General features: G+C 37.7%; 1 protein-coding gene across 1 annotated transcript in view; it reads left to right on the forward strand.

Moving 5' to 3' along the window:
* plxna2 (plexin A2) overlaps positions 1–22,670 on the forward strand; it is a 380,453-nt gene that overhangs the window by 36,225 nt on the left and 321,558 nt on the right. Inside the window, exon 2 of the mRNA XM_056448621.1 lies at positions 15,916–17,239. Coding sequence (XP_056304596.1) covers positions 16,037–17,239 — 1,203 coding nt within the window. The 5' untranslated portion in view covers positions 15,916–16,036. The remainder of the gene's footprint in view (positions 1–15,915; positions 17,240–22,670) is intronic.

The raw sequence follows: 22,670 nt of genomic DNA on the forward strand, positions 1-22,670 counted from the left end.
TTCTTATATAATTTAAAAAATTGAATTCTTAATTTATTTATTGATAAATTGATAATATTTTTAGAAGCATTAATGTATAATAAAACCAATGTCTTTTAGTAAAATGTTTATTTATTTATTTATTAGCTGTAATTACAAATGGAGTTTAATTTAATACTAATTAAACCAGTTACTAGTAAACCTGTACACTTGGCAAAAAAAAATAAATAATAATAATTAAAATAATAATAATCATTTTGTAATGATAATCAATCGTCAAACCCTTTGTTTTATAAATTTGATCACATATTTTGTTGATCACCCATTCCAAGCATTGACATCATTGCAGGCATCAGCAGAGCCCAGCATCAGCCACTTCTTACTGAATACTGTCTACACCTAACTAGCATTCACATTCGCCAGAATTGCTCTCCCACTCTCAAGTGTCATTTTCCTGTCGCTCTGCCGCCGCTGTGGGATGAGTGTGTTAAACCTCGCCAGCGCTAGCATTGCCACCCGCTGCGCGTGGAGTATCCAGGTGGTGGCTCTGAGTGGCTCTGCATACAGTGGCTGTGTGATTAGCACGCTGGATCCCGTTGGCGAGCTCTTATTTGAAACAGTGGGAGCAGAATGGAGTGGATTATTCTGACAGGTGCCCTCTCATTTCCCCGAATATCTTATGTAACGCCTCGGATTTGAGAGCCATGCATCACGCCGGCAGACTGAAGTAATATTATGATAAGAAAGGGCAAATAACAGTTGGGCAGGCGTCTTTGATAACAGTGTTCAAAAGAATTTACAGCTTTTTGAATAGTAAATATTATTTTCAAAAGGCCAACCGCCAGTTTTCACAGCGAAAATGTAATGTTGTGAGAATGCAATGTACATTTTTCTCTATCTAAAAGGTCTGCATAGTTTCAAACATCAGAACTATTGTTTATAAAACATAATTATGACTCGATTCCACTCTTACTTCCCTCACAAACCCTTTTTTTACTGATTAGTACCCATTTTCGAACCAAACCACACTGTACAAAATGCTGTGATTTCACACAATTAATGAATGTATTCCCAACACAAATTGATTAAGTTAGCTTAACAAATATAATTAAACATAAAACTAAGTTTAAGAGCCCCTGTTATGGGTTTTTGAAAACGACCTTCCATGCAGTGTGTAACACAACTCTAAGTGAAGTGAAATATCCAGGTAAGGCTTAAATCTGAAAGTCTTTTAAACTATGAATTAGTCTATAAAAGAGTCGACTCAGAGTGATTCCAATGAATCGCCGCAATAACGAGTCCTTAGCTGTGCCGGCGTGACGTTGATATGGAACTCAAGCCCTGCCCACTTGTTACACGCACATACTCTGGAAAATTGAAACCCCCGGTTCCGCCCACAAACACTGTAGATGCTGTGCTCTGAAGTGTGAGGGAAAGTTAGTGTTATTTTCCCCTGCTTCAGCAATCTACACGCTTTCAATGAGGGGTTCGTTGGCCGTTTGTTAAAGGAAGGATCAGAAAACACTATTGATGTATGGGACTTTTCAGAGCTTTCCAGGAACTTTACAGTGCACAGTTCATGGATCAGTTTCTTCCTCCATTTCTCAAGTGTAAGTAACTTAAGTGCGATTAAAATAGTTGCCTCATTGTTTTCTCTAGCTTGCAAATGATGTATTAAATTGTGTTTTGTTACTTGTAACCGCTCCACATGGCTTGTACTGTATCTGGTTAACTCTTTATGTTCTCATATCGCATCTAAAGCCATGCTGAAAACTTGACACATGCTGCTTTCTTTACATATTTAAACGCGTTTAGAAGCTCGCGATCCCCTGCCGTTTGTCATTGCTATGGCCACCGTCACTGTGTGTGGATTAATACTGAATGTGTGTCACTGTTTTTACTTATGGTTCAGAATAGAGCAATATGCTGGTGTAAAACTGCATTGCTTCAATGCAGTCCTGCATTGGGCACACACATACACACATGACTACAAAATTGTTGATAAGGCGTGGTGGGCGATACTCTCTCTGTCTTGCGATGAACGCAGTCGACCAATCGCAACAGACTGGGCCATCAGACCAATCAGCGCAGATTAGCATCGGGCTAAGGAGGGTTTGGGAACAAATTAATCGCTGAACAAAGCATATAGGAAGTCGTTGGGATATTTAAATAAATATTATAAAAATAAATGCATATTATAAGACAATGAAAGTGTTTTATTTTTACCTGCATGCATATCAGCCTGTTGTCGACTGACTGACTGACCAACCTACCGATGCCTCACCCATCCCCTTCCCTAAACCCAACCAATAATGTTTTAAAACGCACCGATTGTCCAGTGCTCACACACTTCCCTAAACCCAACCAACAGTGTTTTGAAAAGCAATCCAGAAAAAGAAAAGCCCTCACCTGATTTTTACCACGTTTTCAGATTTTACCACATTCTCACCCTGTTATTTACTTCTTTATTTTGTTTTTTGGCTTTTGTTTTTGTCTTACCTGCTTTCTGGAGCCGTTCTTCACCAGACTCAAACCCCAACGTCGTAGTTAGCTCCTCTCTGCTTATCAAGTCTGCCAATGTACACTGCGAGCCATTTGACAAACTGGTAAAAGTGGGAAAGCATCCATTCAGGGGTATGCGGTCAGCGGCTAGCACGAAAAGAAACAGTGTCATACCGCCCCCTAGTGCTTGTTTTAAAGATGAAATGCAGCCATACATACCTCTGGCTACATAATTCGTGATCTCCAGAAATGTATATAGGGCTACGTTTTTATGTTATCATTTAACTATCATTTCCTGCAACTTTTATGTTTTTGCTCACACAGCTGATCACTGAATATTAATTTGATGATGTCATAACACTGCTGTCTTTCCGTCAGCCAATCCCTGCATTGCCGATCATGATTTCACGGATTGATAAATCTGTCCTTTATGGTCTCCAGCTTCCAGCATCTGTAATGTGAGCCCAGCTTTAGAAAGATTGGATCCATCAGTGAACTATGTAGGTTATTTTTTTGACCTTGGATGGATGTACTGTAAACTAACTGTGGGGGATCTTTGATACAACATTAGAAAGCATCAAAATAGCATTTATTTATTTTTAAATAGCATTATTTAGTTCTAGATTCTAATGTTTCAATTTTTTTTTTAATTTTTTCTACTTTTTAACTTGGCTTTTGGTCATCTTTGTTGTCGGACATCATTGTTTATGCTGTTTTTTTTTCCCACAAACATTGTCTAAATAGTCTTCCTCACTTCCTCTTTCTCCATCTCACTGACTTTCTTTTTTTTTTTATTCAGTTCTCTGTGCCAGGCTGTGTAAATCTGCCCCAGATAATAGTCTATGTGTGGGTGCCAGTTTTTGGAGTTGTGACTGCTGTTGTAACGGGTTGTTGCCCAGCTGGAGTAATGAATAGCTGGGCCTTTTCTGTCTCTCCCTCTCTCTTGGGTGCCAGAGCCTCATACGGCCCCGTCTCCCCGCCAGCCAAAACCCGGACAAACACACAGACACTGACACACGCACACATTTATAAACTGATCCGAAGCCGAGGAACTCCATTGGGAGAAATCCACTCGGTGGCATAACACTCTCGATAATCCACATGAAGGTTAAAGTCCTGCTTTGACTTCTTTGAGGATTTGATCAGATTTCATTGTGTTTTCTAAATAGGAGATAAGTAAGGATGTATTTGTGTTAAGCAGCCAACTTCAGCGGCTTTGAGAACGATTGGTGCTGATTATTAGATAGCAATCTGATTGGCTGTGGTCAGAGATGCGCTTTAGCTCATTGGCTGAATCGGTGGCTGACTTTTTGGCAGCTTAGAGCTTTGGTTTAAAGCTGACCCCTGTCTGGGTGTTAGGATGTGGGCCTGAGAGAGCTTAACTCTCCCCTTCTCACAGCTGGGAGCGCCGCTGTTTACGTAATCCAGCACCCGGCGAATCTCTCAGTTCTGCTTTCTGCTGGAAGACACCTAATACTGCACTTGCTCTCTTCAAACACCCAACACTTGACCCTGAAACATGGGGAGAGATCAGAATGGGCAAATGTCATCGGATGGAGAGATTCTGATCGTAAGAGAATTTCAGGTCAGGTGTAGTTTTGAAAACTTTAATTTTGAGAGCTGAAACTAGCGTATATATTTGTTTATATTGTTATTTAGTGATCCTTGATTTTTTAAAATTATTTTTAAATAGAAAATTATTTATTCATCCATCAACCCAGCCATACATTCACTATTTTTTTTACATTTATTATAATTTCATTTAAGACATATATTTCATTCATTCATTCATTCATTCATTCATTCATTTTTGTTTAAGTATATTCTTGAATTGCCAATTTATATAATTTAGTATTAATCTTTCAAATGAGTCTGTTCATTTATTGTTGTATTATTTCAGTTTGGTGTTATTTATATATCAAATAATATATGTTCAAATATATAATGTGTATGTATATGTATATATATATATATATATATATATATATATATATATATATATATATATATATATATATATATATATATATATATATATATATATGTTTTATTTTTTACATTTTTTAAAATATTTTTGTATTAATTTATTACATTTATTTCACATGTTATATAATTTCATTTTTTATGTTTTTTACATTTTTTATGTTTTTAAGTTTATTTATGTATTTATTTATTTTTTTATTTATTTTATTTTTTTTATGTTTTGCTTACAAATTTTAAAACAGTTTACAACAATATACAAAAAGGACAACATAAACATGTAACAATAAGCAAATACACTGGAGAGTATTTTGAGCAAAACAAACCAAAAAATGAATTAAATAAATTAAAAAACAAAAAACACTAGTGCAATCTTGCATACAGAAAATACCGGTCTACAATGTGCTGACCAGAACTAGTATCCAGTACCAAAGATGTGAGAAGGGGGTGAGGACTCAATCAGAAGGAGCAGGGTCAAGCTGAAGAGTTTTGACATGTTTGCGAAAGGGTTCCACAGTGTAAAGAAAATAGTGCTAGGTCGGTGTGTTTTAAAAAACTTTTTATGATTAATTCTGTTATTTTATTACATTTATTTCACATGTTATATAATTAAGTTTTTAATGATTTTTTCTTTACATTTTTTATGTTTTTAAGTTTATTTATTTTTATTTTGTATATCGACTTCTCTCTACTTATAATCGTAATAAGGTGCAAAGCATTCAGTTTTCTGTTTATAGTCCCACTGAAAATAAATTCATATTTGTATTATGCCAATAATAAAAAAATAATCATTTAAAATATTAAATAATAGGGTGCGGTGGTGCAGTGGGTAGCGCTGTCACCTCACAGCAAGAAGGTCGCTGGTTCGAGCCTCGGCAGGGTCAGTTGGCATTTCTGTGTGGAGTTTGCATGTTCTCCCCGTGTTCACGTGGGTTTCCTCCGGGTGCTCCGGTTTCCCGCACAAGTCCCCCACAAGACATGCGCTATAGGTGAATTGGAAAAGCTAAATTGTCCGTAGTGTGTGAATGGGAGTGTATGGGTGTTTCCCAGTGATGGGTTGCAGCTGGAAGGGCATCCGCTGCGTAAAACTTATGCTGGATAAGTTGGCGGTTCATTCCGCTGTGGCAGCCCCAGATTAATAAAGGGACTAAGCCGAATAAGGCCAATACGCTTTCACTTTGGGAGGAGCAACCAAACATGCCTTAAGAATCCATTCCACTAACAAAATCGGTGACTGCTTGCTGCATTTTCATGCTGCATATTTAATTAGGACAAAAACTAATTAAGTTTTGAGGATCTGATATCAGTCACATAAGCAAATCTTAGTCTACACAAAAAACACCCAATCAACAATCCCGCAAAATAAACAACCTTTTGATCGAAACGACAGAACAGAAAGCAGAAAGCGCTGAACAGACAGCATCAGATGTCACTCGCTCTTTCATGTGCAGCTCTTCTGCCATAATGTTGACTTTGAAAACTTGTCGACTGAATAACACACACACACACACCGAGCTTTCCTGATTGATAAATGCGAGTTGCGTCAATCAAAGCGCTTAATTAAATTCCAAACTGCCTAGCCCAGGGAGGTAGATCTGAATCCTGTGGCCTCTGGTGACATTTTCCGCTTGTGTCTCGTGTCTTTCCGAGGGCTCCCCGTCTCCCTCTGCCGCCCTTTACAATTCAGATTTATGGAAATAAGCCTTAATAGAAACCTGTGCCAAGCTTGACAGACAGCTCTGATGAGAAGTACTTCCTCTGCATGTGTGTGTGTGCAAATCCTTAAGCAGATTGCCAGTCGTGGTAATAGGTGTGAGGCCGGAGAGTGTGCAAAGCCGAACAAGCTTGTGTTTGTGTGCACGTCAATGGGTGTTTGTTAGCCTAAGAGGTGGCGACGATGGGAGGCAGAACAAAATGCATTAGAATAACAATAATATTATAATCTGCCCTCAGCGGAGTCACGGGACTATGTCGGGAGTTTATTTTCAGCGAGTGGAAGTGTGGAGGACGCGGGGATGTCGCAGCAGGTTGCGGGTGAAAGGCAGAGATTAGATCCGCACACCCCTTGTTTGCATTCGGGGATAAGAGCGCCCGCTGACGGCTGCTAATTCTGATGTCATGTTGACATGGCTTTTTCACAATGTGCGAGGGATTTAATAGACTTTGATATGCTTCAGTCAGACTGTATCACTCTGTGTCCTGCTGAGAGACAGACTGAGATAATAGCGGGAAACTGCTCTTTAAAAAGTTGCCGGAGGATGGGGTCGTCTAGCATGCTCATTGTGTTGCTGAGTGTACAGTACAAAGGTTCAGCACTAGATTCGTGGACTGTGCTCATCCTAAAAAAAATTGGGTTGGGTTTTTATCAAATTCTGATTTGGTGAGATAGACTTACATTTTACTTTTTGAGCTGATATGGTAATAAGGTGGTGACTGATTGGCTTGATAATGATGACATCAATTTTTGTGACTTTAGCTTGACCTTAGCATTCACAGCCTGTTTTCTTCAAGAATCTGTTTTGTTTTGTGAATGTACGTTTTGTTTTGGCAGATAAAGAAAGATAAATATTAAATTATATTATAATAGTATAACAACAATGTTTATTTTTTATTATTTATAAATAAATGTATATTTTGATAAAAAAATAATAATTGACATTACATCAAATTGTATTATTTTTGTCGTTATGTTAGTTTTGTTTATTTGTTTACATTTAATATTTTTATTTTAGATTTTATATAATTTTAATGTGTTTGTTTGTTTGTTTGTTCTTTTTTTAAAGATTGATGGACAAAAATAAAGTTATTGATTAGTGTTAATATTATTATAGTTAACTAAAACCTAACCAATAAACTTTTTGTTATATATATATATATATATATATATATATATATATATATATATATATATATATATATATATATATATATATATATATATATATATATATATATGATTTTTTCAACACATTTCTAAACATAATAGTTTTAATAACTCATTTCTAATAACTGATTTATTTTATCTTTGCCATGATGACACTATATATTATTTGACTAGATATTTTTCAAGACACTTCTATACAGCTTAAAGTGACATTTAAAGGCTTAACCAGGTTAATTAGGTTAACTAGGCAGGTTAGGGTAATTAGGCAAGTTATTGTTTAACGATGGTTTGTTCTGTAGACTATTTAAAAATATATAGCTTAAAGGGGCTAATAATTTTGACCTTTAAAAGGTTTTTAAAAAATTAAAAACCTCTTTTATTCTAGCCGAAATAAAACATTTAAGACTTTCTCCAGAAGAAAAATTATTATCAGACATACTGTGAAAATTTCCTTGCTCTGTTAAACTTTGTTAAATGTATTTATAAGTTATTATTATTGTTATTTTTTATTATTATTATTATTATTATTATTATTATTATTATTATTATTATTATTATTATTTACACAATGCAGCAATTTTTTGTTGGGGTATTTATTTATAAATAAATACATTTATTTTGCATTACATAAAATTGTATTATTTTTGTCATTGTTTTTTTTTTTTGTTTTTCTTTATTTGTTACATTTTAATATTTTTTTTTATTTTGGATTTTATACAATTTTAATGTGTGTTTGTTCTATTCAAAGATAGGGGGACAAAAAATAAAGTTATTGTTTAGTGTTAATATTATAATAGTTAACAAAACAAAAACCAAACCAATGAGCTTTTTGTTAGTTGAAAAAAATTTAATTAAATAATGATGCAACTTTTTTGTTTTTTGTGGTTTTTATTTATAAATAAATGAGCATTACATAAAATTTTATTGTTTTTTATTTGTTTCATATTTTTATTTTAAGATTTTATACAATATTAATATGTTTATTTCTTTTATTCAAAGATAGGGGACAAAAATAAAGTTATTGTTTAGTGTTAATACTATTATAGCTACTGTTACTAATACTAAATCAAACCAATTAACTTTTTGTTAGTTGAAAAACATGTATGCATATACATATATGTATTATTACTATATAATTACTACATATTATTACTACATAAATATATATATATATATCCATCCGGAGGAAACCTGAGTGAACATGGGAGAGAACATGCAAATTCCACACAGAAACGCCTACTGGCCAAGCCGGGACTCGAACCAGCAACCTTCTTGCTGTGAGGCAACAGTGCTAACCACTGAGCCACCATGCCATTGCGTTTTCTCTTTTCACTAGTCATTTAGAGTTCTGACACATCGCTTTTCCAGCACCCGTCCAATAGTTTCCTGCAAGAAGATCATAAACGTCACTGAGTAGATGAGAGAAGACCAACAGGAAGCCATGTGGTCAGTGAGAGTGTAATCCGTCCCTACTTCACACCGTGTCATTTCCCTTTGGGGGAATGGATGTGCTCGGCAGTGGGAGCTGGCATGGAGAGAGAAGCAGCCATTACTTGCGCAGCCGGAGCTCCCGCAGAGACAAAAGAAATTATAAATATCACTACACTGCCACGACACCCTGCTCTCACAAAGCCTCTCATTATCACCACCAGAGAATGTCAGGGAAGAAATAAAGACTAATGGACTAACCTCTCCTACTAATCGTTTTTTAGACGCACTCCCACAAAGTGCTGCCTCCCTCAAGGAAAATTAGACTTTCTATTTTTAACCTGCTAAAAAATGGCAACAGAGATAAGACTCTTCTCTGCCAAGTGATCGGCCTTTTCAAGTGCAGCAACTTTTCAAACTTTCTTTTTTTTCCTGGCTGCCTGCTTAACTTTCTTTGCTCTGCCGGTATGACTGTTGTGTTGGTGTTTATTTAACCATTTAGATTACATGCTCAAAGATTAGTCGTTATTAGGAACGACGGATTAATCCCAGGCATGAAATTCCAAAGTGTCATTTTTTTTTCCACAACAATTAATAGGATTTTCCGCCATAACGGGATTGTGGTTTAGGTTCTTTATCTGAAGCAGTACAATAGCTGTAAATATGAATTTAAAAGATCAAACAACTTTGGTTCTATTGTTAAGTAGCTTATAAAAGGAGGGAAAATATGTCACGGCACACGGGGAGGGGGCTCGCTTGGCTCTGGTATCCATAGCTTGAGCCCTTGAGCTGGGCTCTCTATACAGAGATCAGCTTAAAATTACCCTTCTGCCCATTGAAACGGATCGCCTGCGCTTTGAATTGTGGGTAGAGTCTAAAATGAATCACAACATAGCATTACTCTTTCATCCCTAGAGCGCTTCTAATGTCCCTGTGCCAGCACTAATATAAAGTATGGCTCATACTTCCAGAGATTAGGTAGCTAACCCAGTGTTGCTGGCACTATCTGATCATTATCTTAGCCCATATTCTTTAGATTAACGAAGCAAACAGAGTCAGTCACAAGGCCACTGTGTGTTTATGCAGAACTAACATGTGGTTTGTTTTGCCTCACTGTTCATTAAGGAAAACAACAGTTTTCCTGTACAATAATCACAGCCTCAGCACTCACTGGAATGCAGCGGTTTTCCTGTTCGCTTCACATTTAGCTACGCGTTGAAATCCAAGGCCATGCATTCGGATATAACGTGCCAGAAAATTCCATGACCCCCTTTTTTTGGAGCTTTATCCAGTCAGATACCGCAGTGTAAAAGATACCAATGTGGCCTGAAAATTCAGCTCTGTGCCTGTGCACATTTTAGCTGAAGAATCTTTTAGAAGCATAGCCTCGAATTCGCCATGGTTCACGAGAGATTAGTGGTGCTAAATTTGGATCCCATCTGAACGGCATTGTATCCCGGAGGTCAGTTTAATGTAAATGTGATGAGAGGATTATAACCCAGGGATGGATTTTCTCATGATAAAATGACACTCAGTGGAACCATGTGCTGATGTTCAGTCAGATGGAAGTGAAATAACAGTCAAGGGCTCAGTGGAGCGCTAATGATGCTGTCTTCTTTAGGAAGCCAGCGATTTCGAACCAGAGTGCACATTGTTACTGTGCAGTGCTGTTAAAGTATACTGTTTTTTTCCAAATAATTTACAAAAATATGTTAGTATTTGGTTCACACCAAAAGCGAAATTAAGTTTTTGCACGGGTCGATCACATACGAAGTCAATGCAAACATGTGAATTTTCTCTGGATGGTGCAAATGAAGAGGAGTGTGTTTGTTGTGAACGTGGAATTTGTCTCAGTCGCATCTTCCGCGCAAGTTGAAATAACTGAAATAGGTTGAAACAATTAAACTTAAGTGAAAATAAATTTGGGTTTACATGAAAAACATTTCATGAGTAAAATAAAGTCAGTGACATGGTGCTCACATTCACACTCATTCACACTATGAGCGACTCGCAGCAGCAAAGCGACAAGCAACCGTTCATTTCAACGGAGCGTGAGCAACTTCCGGGGGTGACAGCGATCGTTGGCAACCAGGTGTGCATGTTGAGCAACTCGACAAAGTTGAGAATCCTTCAACTTTTTGCAAATGAAGAGCGACTAGTAGAGCTCATGGGATCCTCTTTCAGCTCGCTAAGAAGCCAGTTGTATTCTCCATGCTGTAGAACTACACAGACTGGCGTTTGTAGCAGGTTGCCGCCCAGGGGTGCATTTCCCAAACAATAACATAACTTGAACTATCAAGGCTGAACTATCGTAGTACGATCCATCGTACTACGTATTTGGGGAAAGAACGATGTAGTGACGAGTGTTTCCCCAATACCGCAGTTTCTCTGTCACATATCCATTGTTTAAACCACGTTAGTTATAATGTAAAACCCCCATAATGATGCTCTAAAACGGGTGATGATAACTTCTTTAGAGAAGAACCCCATCATTTCTTTATTTTTTATTTTTATTAGTTTTGGTAAAAACATGCACTTGTTTCCCATATAAATTGAAATATATGTAAATAACACGTATAGGGCCTATGATTCTTTTACAAATATTATTTATAACATTACATATTCTATTTTAAAACATAAAATCAATTACAAAAAGCTAGCAGGTATTCTAATCTCATATAAATGTTCAAAATGACATCAATGTTTTCAAAGTGCATTGCAGAGGCAACGCAATTGTCAATATGAAGATCGCTAAAACTGAGCTGTAAAAATACTTTGAAAGCAAATTACACCTCAGAATGATGACTTTAATGTTTTGTTTTTAAATCGTTCCAAGTTTAAATGTTAGAATGTTCTAAATTTAATAGGGCATAGGGGTATAAATGGGAATAGAACACAGCCAGGAACTACAGTATGTTTCTAACTACAGCTCCAGAGGTGTAGTTGCAAGCATACAAGTTTGCAATGCAGTTTGCGAATGTTTGTTGGAACAATGGATTTGGGAAATGCCAAATCATCGAACTATGTTTGTAACAACAGAACTTGTGACCTTAGTTGGCTAGCGATAGTTTTCGGAAATGCACCCCAGAGTGACATTACACTACCGGCTACAAAGTCGCTGCCACAGTAAATGAGGCATAAGTCTCAGTAACAATGAGGTGATTTTTGTTTATTTGGAGTAAAACAGAAAAATGTGTAAAAGGCTGCATAATAACAGTTATTGTGTATTGATACTGTATTTGAAGGTAATTGTATATTCTTTATTTTTTGTATATATTTTCTTGTGGCCAAAATAAACTTGGGAAAAGTGGGCAAAAATAGATTTAATCACGAGAATGGTACAAAGCACATGTGCACTTACACACATTTTTGTGATAGGTAATTGTCCTTAAGGTGTCAACACACATGTCAGTTTTTCCTAGTCAGAAAAGAAATAGAAGAGACAAATAAGTACAACAAACTGCTGAAAAAGGCAAAAACACTACATCTGATGTAGAGGAATTGGAGTTAAGACCCAATGAGAAACTAACATGTTAAGGGAAGACCAAGAGTCAAAGCTAGTGTTAAATTGAAGACACAGTTCTTTACTTTTTCATAGGCCATAGAAAATGATTGAGGCTTCAGCCTTCCTTGTCCTAGAATAAAGAATCATTCATAAGTACAGTCAGAGAGATAATTTTTTGATATCATTTCTACTGGTTCTGTTCCCAGGTTCAGGTTTCACTATTTCCTGCACAAATTTAAGATAATATCTTTGACAGCATATGCTATATGCATTTCTTCGGACTTCTGCTGACAATTCATTGAGATATTTGCCTTTTGTATGGTCACATGGCATTGTTACAATAAACACAATGATCGTTGCCATAAACACTTATAAACACTGATAAAATGTGGGCAATTTCTACTACAACTCATCACTGGAACAGAACAGTACTTTTAAACTTTAGACATTAAGACATTCATTTGGAATAAAACTAAATAGGAATAAAACATCAAACTCTGAAACTCTTAATGAAATGAATAAATTATAAAACAATTGCGTTTTTATTCACTGGAAGCCGAGCTAAATGATTAAACACATTCTTGACATGGGTCAGACCCACAGTCACTTCTCAGATATCAAATACAGGCCTTGATCAAAACAAAATAACACCAGAAGTGAGGAGGGGATTGTAAATCCAATGTGTCTACAATTGCATTTTAAGCAAGTACAAAGACAGTGTTGAATCTTGGATGAATCTTTGTACATTGTAAAACCCAAAAAGTTAAGGTAACTCAAACCATTTGAGGAAACCGATTGCAACAAACCATTTAAGTTAAAAAATTAATCCTAATGAGTACTGTGAACTTAATCCATTTGAGTAAACAAAGCAATTTGAGCACAGTAAAACCCAATAAATGAAGAGAACTCAAACCAACTGAGTACTGTAAAACCCAGTAAGTTAAGACAACTCAAAACGATTGAGGAAACCAATTGCTACAAACCATTTGAGTTCAAAAACTAATCTATGAGTACTGTGAACTTACTCCATTTAACTTGAAGTTATGGGGTATTTCATTATCTCATTACCTTCAACACTGAGTTCAAAGCTCTTTCCAAATGAGTAGAATTAACTTTTAGTCAATTTTGAGTTCACTCATTTCATTTGATATAAGTTGACTGTTGGGTTTTACAGTGTAGTGCATGTGTTGTAGCAAGTTTTGTGCACATACAGCATGCATTTAAATAGAGTATTCTTTGAAAGGCTGTTTGTTCCAACACTTCGGAAGTGGTAATGTACACTTAAAAAAGTGGAGTATACATTAGGTTTTACTGACACAGGTGCAACTCCTCCACAAATCAAAGCAGAGACAGTGGCAGGACATACGAATAAAAGCAAAGTGTCTAGTGGTTGAGAATCATAATGGATATGCTAATAAGGCAACTGTTACCTTTCCATTGGTGCACTGTACGGCTGTGAATCACTGTCATGGTGAAATACAGCTCTTGCCAAAATGCCTGTGCTGTTGCCTCCACAATACAGATGCCTGTTCTGAAAAACCTGCCTAAATCATACCATTATTGCTATAGGCTCTGGTGTGACGAACCCATGATTCACAGGTGCAAACATTGACATGGTAATCTCTTCCGAGAGCCAAGTGTAAAAGACTGACTTCAAACAATAAAAGGAAGCTAAGAGGCGAATCAGTCTCATCTATTCAATTCTTTGGCCAGGCTGCATAATAAGCAGAGTCCTGTCAGGCGTTGCAGAAAAGAGGGGGAAAAACACAAAGCATAATAAACAAAGCCCCTATTGCTTCTGTTCTTGACAGCACTGCTGCTAAACTTTGAACAGTCGTTATTTACACCATTCGGTCCCCTCTTCAGTGCAGCTGTCGCTACGACATAAAAAGAGAGAAGTGCACTCGCTCCGAGCCAGCAGTCAGCAGGGAACAGGGAATAAAGGGTTAGGGAAAAGGAAGAAAAGAGAGGGGTGGTAGTAGTTAAACGAGCTGTATCATACTAGATGAATCCATGATTGTATTTCCATTGGAGACAAGAGGTGATTGCACTGCTTAAGGTGAGGCCTAAAAGCTCAGCAGATGCCAGATAACACCTCCAGGGGAACATGGTTTGCACTTACAGCATGTGCGAAGTCGCACAAAAGAGCAGCGTGAAGGACAAAACCAACCCCCAGGATTGGGTTTTACAGCTCCCTTTACAGCCATGCTAATAAACTGCACCTCTGAGCTGAGCTAGCATGTGTATTATAAGGTGGATGGCTAAGCTATAATTGAAGTGCTCTGATATGTAAGCAAAGTGCTGGTTACAATTCTGCACACGTTTTTACCTTTGATCACTTTGTCCCTTTAGCCTCTACATGCAAATCGCAATATGACGAACAATAGCTTCTATATCTTGATATGTTCCAGCACACTAGCAAAGCCCTGTCCACTTAAACTTGTTCGAGCTAATTACAGTCGTTGGATTGTGATTCTCTGATGCACACTTGTTAGTCCTCTCCTACCACCTACCACTGACGATGCATGCAAATTTAGCGGGGGGAAAAGTAGAAGCAGAAATATGGTGAATGTGTTCGGACAGTGTAGATTGTGTATCTCTAATGGCTGCCTTATTCGTTTAGGGATGATTGCTCTGGTGCCAATGATTAATCCCTCTAGGACTTAATGGTGTCAAAGGGATAAAAAAAAGAGAAAGGAGGAAAAACAGACGAACAGAATTGGAAAGCATAATTAATGGATTCAGATCCTGTTAAACAGCCCCCTTACAGAGCAGATAGTACAAACAGAGTGCATGGAACTGGCACCCAATTTGTTCACACTTTGTTGTAGTAATAAGATCCAGGCCTCCCTCGTGCAGTGGATTGGATAATTAACTCCCTGGGATGAATTCAGAGGAAAAGGGACCCCCCTTTTTGATTTATCATATGGGGGAGATGGTGGTCTATAGCCGTTGCAAAATGTTATCACATAAATTGCTTTATTCCCTTTTTCTCTCAATGTACTTTTCTCTCTGTTAGAATTACAAACTAGGTTGGGAAGAAAAGATAATAAGAAAGAAGAGTAGGGCTGGAAATGTGGGGGTAATGTTCATGTTGCCCAAAAGGAAAGCTTTTAAACGTAGTTTTCTTGGCTTAAATGCATCTCAACTAAAAAAAAATTATATGGCTCCCCACCGTAATGAAAAATAGTATCAAAATCTTTTGTCAGACTTATGCTCTCGCTACTGTTACCTTCTTTTGTTGTTGTCAGATTTTATAACTGACAAAACAGCCACTACTCTAGAGACCTTTGACTGAATGCTGTTCTTAGAAACTGCTGTCTCAGAGAACCAGCAAGCAGCGTGACTCAGGTCATGCTAATTTCCATTGGTATAATGAGCTTCACCTTCCTTCATTGTGTAATCCTGCACATCAACTCCTTTGGAATGTGTAGATAACAATTTCCTGCCATTGTCCTTAAAAGAAGCTGCCTCTCTGTCTTGAGTGAGTGTACACATTCCTCCTATGGAGGTTGTGGGCTTTGGTTTTGGTGAATGAGGTGCAATTTCCATTGTCTGTTTCCTTTTGGATTTTATGTGAGTGTAGGTGTTCTGATGCTGATTTATGTTCTCATAACTCTCTCTTTGTCTCTTTCAGGAACATGTGAAGACTCTGGTGTGGCACTGGATTACAGAATTAGCATTCAGACTACAAGAACAAAGTCCTTCTTGAACTTTTCTAAAGTCTTTATTTGCTAAACTGTCAGGTCCCTCAAACCATGGGGGGACAGCGGGATTCACAGAGGACTTTGAAACAAAGCCCTGGACAGGGTTTCACATTGTCCTTTACATGCTGGTTATTAGTTTTAATCTTGCCTGTAGTTTGCTGTGAACAGTCTTTTACAACATTTTACCCTGAGCGACGAGAATGGGCCTTCAACCACCTGACAGTTCACAAGACGACAGGGGCACTCTACATTGGTGCCGTCAACCGTGTCTACAAGTTATCAGGCAACCTAACACTATTAGTATCCCATGATACTGGTCCAGAAGATGACAACAAGGCCTGTTACCCTCCACTTATCGTTCAGCCTTGCTCTGAACCACTGGTTTCTACCAACAACATCAACAAACTATTACTCATTGATTACTCCCAGAATCGACTGCTTGCCTGTGGAAGCCTCTACCAAGGTGTCTGCAAACTGCTACGGTTGGACGACCTCTTTATCCTGGTGGAACCCTCACACAAAAAGGAGCACTACCTCTCCAGTGTCAACCAGACAGGCACAATGTATGGAGTCATTGTGCCCTCACAGGGCAAAGATGGAACCCTCTTCATTGGTACTGCTGTAGATGGGAAGCAAGACTACTTTCCAACAATCTCCAGTCGAAAGCTTCCTCGTGACCCAGAGTCGTCAGCGATGCTGGACTATGAGCTTCACACTGACTTTGTTTCATCCCTTATCAAGATTCCATCTGACACACTGGCATTGGTCTCTCATTTTGACATCTACTACATTTATGGCTTTGCTAGTGGTAATTTTGTCTACTTTTTGACCGTTCAGCCAGAAACACCAGAGAACAGCATGTCTTCCAGTGGACCCTCAAATGACTTGTTTTACACCTCTCGAATCGTCCGACTCTGCAAAGATGACCACAAATTCCACTCCTATGTGTCTTTGCCTATTGGTTGTGTTCGGAACAGGGTTGAATATCGCCTTCTGCAGGCAGCATACCTGGGCAAGCCTGGGAGAGTGCTTGCGGCATCCCTTAACATCAGTGCTCAGGATGATGTGCTCTTTGCTGTCTTTTCTAAAGGACAGAAACAGTACCACCATCCACCCGATGACTCTGCCCTCTGCGTATTTAGTATTCGGGACATCAATGCACGGATCAAGGAGCGCATGCAGTCCTGCTATCAGGGAGAGGGGAACTTGGAGCTCAACTGGCTGTTGGGAAAGGATGTACCTTGTACCAAAGCGGTAAGAAATATTTTTTTGTTATTACTTTCCATAGTAACTACCTTGCTAAACCAGGTTTGTTTGTGAAGCTTTATGTTTGATGTAGTATCAGAAACTCTAATTAGAGAAGTTCTTTCTAAACCGAAGTACTATAATTGAATCTGTTGTGCATGGTTTATTTAAGAGCCTTATTTCTAGTTCTCTGCCTTTGATTGCTGTTCTCCTGGCTCAAGATTCATTTTTTTGCCCTCTAAGAAACTGACAGTTCCCATGCCTGCTTCTGCTCACTAGAAAACCTCAGTAGATCAGAACAGACAGATGGGGAATTGTTACTAATTTTATGTTTTCTCTGAAATGAAGATAGGATCTGCATCCTAATGTTTATGTAACTGGTTGTTTTTCTAATGTATCCATATTTCACTTTTGCGAGTGTAACATGATCCTATCCAAGCAATCCTTTTGACCCGTGTAACCTATAGGATTGAATGTTAGACGTGGTTAGGGTTAGTATAAGCATGAAAGCACATCCTCCAGTAATTCCCATGAAAGAAGTTCTAACCTAATCTTTTTAGCTTGCTTTTGTGGTTGTTTCCTAAATATTCTTTATTTATCTGCAATTAGTGCTAATTGTTTGTGATGATAAGCTAAGAGGCAGGAATAGGCATGTGAATAAGAGCCATGTTAAAGTTAAAATGTCTCATCCAAAGCATGCTAAATAATTGTATGGCACTATGGTTATAAGTTGAGTAGTTTAGAAGTTACGAAGTAATTGTAATAGTAAATGGAGGTCTCTTAGAAGACCACATGAAATTACTCAAGCATTGATTTATTTTTGTTTTTTACTACTCATCCCTGCTGAAAAAAAAGCTTAAACCAGCCTAAGCTGTTTGCCTGGTTTTAGCTGGTTGACTGGCCTGGTTTTAGAGGGGTTTTGGCCATTTACAAGCAGGTTTCCAGCCATTTCCAGCCTAGTCTTAACTGGTCAGTCTGGAAAATGACTATCTTAAACCAGGTAAAACCAGCTTGACCAGCCTGGTTTAAGCTGGACATTAAGCTGGTTTTGGCTGGGCTCCCATCCTGTCTAGGCTGGTCAAGCTGGTTGTAGCTTGTCAACTCTCAGTCTGACCAGCTAAGACCATGCTGGAAATGGCTGGAAACCAGCCTGGAAATGGCCAAAACCCCTCTAAAACCAGGCTGGTCAACCAGCTAAAACCAGCCAACCATCCTAGGCTGGTTTAACTGGATTTTTCAGAAGGGTTGCTCCTAAACGACCTGTTTCTGCTGTTTAACCGAGGATGTAAAATAGTTCTATCTGTTCATGTTTAATTGCAAGTTATCACACTTACATGTAGTGCATTAATGTTTGTGTGTATATGAATACATGTTTGTAATGCCATCAGTGACTCAGTGAAGTTTAAGTGAGAGTCTTAATGACAAATCACCATTACGTGGTTCCCTCCAGGGTATTCTTTATTAGCTTCAGTAAATTCACCATTAGCATGAAGTCAGAGGTGATTGTCACTCAGAGGAAAACATTATTGAGTGTCTGAGCAGGGTGGTCTACATCGTGGCAGACTGTACTCTGGCCCCATTAAGGACCCCAGAGGATCCCCTGTCTGACCTCAGGGGGGCCGTCAGTGGCTTATGATGTCAGCCAGCCCTCCTCCGTATTTTTCTAAGCCTCATTAAAAACATTGCACTAGAAACCTCCTGTGACTTCTTTCTTGGCCCTGGAGGAATGTGTCAGGATTAACTGAGGAGGAAGTTTGGGATATAAAACATTAGGACCTATGTAGTGTAAACACTCCTTAGTCAATAGCATTCAATAAATCTATAGTATTATGCACATAGATCTTTAGCGATTAGCAAAGCAAAGCCTGTGAGTCTACACAAATCAAATGCCACTCACATTACAAGCTTTTCTTTTTTTACTGCTGTTTCAAGACCGGTAGGAGTATGAAAATATTTTTATAGCGAAATAATACTCCTAATACTCCTTTACCGAAGACATACAGTACTACTAAAACTCCCCTACCATGCTGTTTTCATTTAATTTTCTGTCAGTTATTTTAGGCTATTTTTAATCACTGGAAACATGGCTTCAGTCTACTGGCTTCAGCTCCAGTGTCTCTGCTGAATCACAGATAAAGTGAATGTAAGAGAGAGAGAGGAAGAGAAGTCATAAGCCGAGAGGGCCGAATGAAAGATTTATCACAGAACCCAGCTTGCAACTGTCTTCCTGCTTGGCCAACCTGCTCGCTGCTTCACATCCAGCTCTTTGATGCTATTCACTCATTCAGGCGGTGTTACGTTTCATCAGGCTGCCTGATCAAGCCTATCGCGGTGCCAGTTTGAGCCGTGATCTAAAGAGGACACTCTGTTGATCAGGTGCTTTCCAAAGGGACGACCCTTGTCCAGATTTGTGTATGGAACAAAAACCCCCTGCCCGAAATGGCAGTCATGGGAAATGAAGTCCAAAGTGAGAAGCAGAAAGATTGCTGTGTGAATATGTGATCAGTCCATATCAAAGAGAACATCAGAGACAGAACTTAATGTTCAAAGCTGAATCAAAATAAAATATTTTTACTGTATTATAAAGTTATATATCTATATAAATAGATACATATAAGGATGTATATATATATACATCCTTATCTGTATATATCCTTATACTTTATACATCCTTATATGTATTTACAAGTGAAAAGGTTCACTTTAAACACATTTTAACAACTTAATAATAATAACAGCATGAATCTCAAGGGGAAAATTGTAGTATGATTTTAATATTACAATTCAATTTAATTCATCTTTATTTCTATAGCTCTTTTACAATGTAGATTGTGTCAAAGCAGCTTAACATAGAAGTTTTAGTAAACTGAAACTGCGTCAGTCCAGTTTTCAGAGTTGAAGTTCAGTTTAATTCAGTTCAGTGTAGTTCCTGGAGCAGTTCGTTTGTGGTGAGAACATGATCTGAACTAAAACACATCCAACCGCAAAAAGTACTGAGCCGTTTTGGACTAATCCAGCTGCTGTGGTCCGATGTGCTGTCCCATCTTATGGTGTGTGTAGGAAAAATATCAGTTGACAGTGCTTAACAGCAATTTTAAACAGAGAGGGAGAGTGAAAAACCTCACCTGATGGATCGTTGGTAATATTTCTGGAAGATGACCATTTCGCAGATTAGCTTAATTAATTCACGCCTCCTCCTGACTTGCGATGCACCTTTGCCGTTTACAATGCATTAAAACATTGTTTTCTAGCCGCAACCATGCTTCATTCTCAAAATGTATAGTTTGTCTAAAGTGATGTATACAAACTATATAGTATACTATGACCAGGGATACAATCAGCCAGTGTCATCCCTCCATAGTAAAAAGCGACATTTTGTGTCTGCCGGTTTGTTTAGTTGCGGGAGTTCCATTGGTATTTTCCCGCATGTTAATTCTGACCAATCGAAAAGCAGTTTGGCAAATACGTTCAACAACATCTGGCCAATGAGTGATGTGGATTTTGTCCCATGACTGCATTTTGGTTCTTTTTAACTGATTCGGACCAAAGCAATCAGTGTGGTGTGAAAAGGACCCAAAACAGCAGAAAAATGCTTCAATGTATAATTTGTTGCCCTTGGTCAGGACCAAATGAACTACATATGTGAAAGCACCCTAATATAATAATGACATTTTAATTTTTTCATGGTTTTTTTTTTTTAACATGTCTTTTTTTATTTTTTTACATTTCTTCTGTCCTCCTCTGTAAATGAACACAAGTATTTTTTAATTATTAAAAAAAACACATATATGGACTATTTCAATATGGTGATGTCACTGGCCCATGAACATTTCCTGCTTGTCAAACTATTTCAGAACTGTAACAAGAATCGATTCAATCATAATTTGATGTTATAACAGCTATCATAACATTATTTATCAATATGTGGAACTTTTTGGACTCTCAGAAGCTATGAAAATTTAAAATGCAATACAGGAAATACATCAGGACCATTGTTATTGTTTACATCCCTCAAAATGTGCTATACAGTATATATTACATTTTATATACTGTATATACTGTAATGCATTGTATGTGGGGAGTAGCAGGTCAGCTATTGCCCGTTTGCAAATGGTGCAAAATGCTGCAGCACGCATGTTAACTGATACTCGCAAATATGACCACATATCCATGTGCCTGTGATTTTTAGAATACAGTTTAAGATTCTTTTATTTCATTTTAAATCACTAAATAGTCTTGCCCCACCTTATATCTTTGAGCTGATACACTCCTATAAGCCCACTTGTTTTCTCAGATCAGCTGATCAGCTTCTCCTACTTGTGCCAAAAACAAAGTGTAAGTTTAAAGTGGATCGTGCTTTCACTGTGCTAGGTCGTAGACTTTGGAATGATGTACCGCTGCCCACTTGACAGGGCTCTTCTGTGTTTTCATTTAAATCAGCTCTTAAAAACTCTTTTTTTTCCGTTGGCGTTTGACACCTGATCATACTCACTGATTATTTTTATTTACGTGCCTTTTTAGGTAGTTTAGCTGTATTTTATATTGTATTTTATAAACTATTATGCTTATTTTGTTGTATATTTCTGTACAGAACTTTGGCTCTCTTTTGTGTTTTTAAGTTTGACTTGACTTAAATTGACTACATTTTTTACATTATATTACATTTCGTTCTATTGATTAATTATACGAATTTAGGAATTTATATTATGCTACTTGGGGCAGCACGGTGGCGCAGTTGGTAGTGTTGTCGCCTCACAGCAAGAAAGTCGCTAATTTGAGCCTCGGCTGGCTCAGTTGGCATTTCTGTGTGGAGTTTGCATGTTCTCCCCATGTTTGCGTGGGTTTCCTCCTGGTACTCCGGTTTCCCCTACAAGTCCAAAATCATGTGCGATAGGTGAATTGGGTAAGCTAAAATTGTCCGTAGTGTATTTGTGTGAATGAGTATATGGGTGTTTCCCAGTGATGGGTTGCATATGGAAGGGCATCCGCTGCGTAAAATATATGCTGGATAAGTTGGCCGTTCATTCCGCTGTGGCCACCCCAGATTAATGAAGGGACTAACCTGAAAAGAAAATCAATGAATGATCCTACTTTAGCTTAGGGCTAACTTTTACTGATTGAGCTAAAGTAACAAAGTGATATGATACATTTTCAGCAGATTTCATTAGCGATTTTGATGTTGTGAAAATGTCAGACACTCACATGTTTTCCCTTAAAATGATATAAATATAGAATAAAACCTTTATTAGGAATTAGCATAAGACTAAAACGTATCCACACTGCGGCATAACAAGATCAATGTGTATGTGGACTACAAAAGAACTTTGCATACAAACATATTTAAATCATATACAGTAAAGGCCAACACCTTTCCAAGAACACTCCTGCACATCTTCAAGGCAGCTATTTTTGGATCTGGAAATAAAAGCAAACGCACCGA

Source organism: Danio aesculapii, chromosome 23 (assembly GCF_903798145.1).
Source record: "Danio aesculapii chromosome 23, fDanAes4.1, whole genome shotgun sequence".
Taxonomy (NCBI): Eukaryota; Metazoa; Chordata; class Actinopteri; order Cypriniformes; family Danionidae; genus Danio; species Danio aesculapii.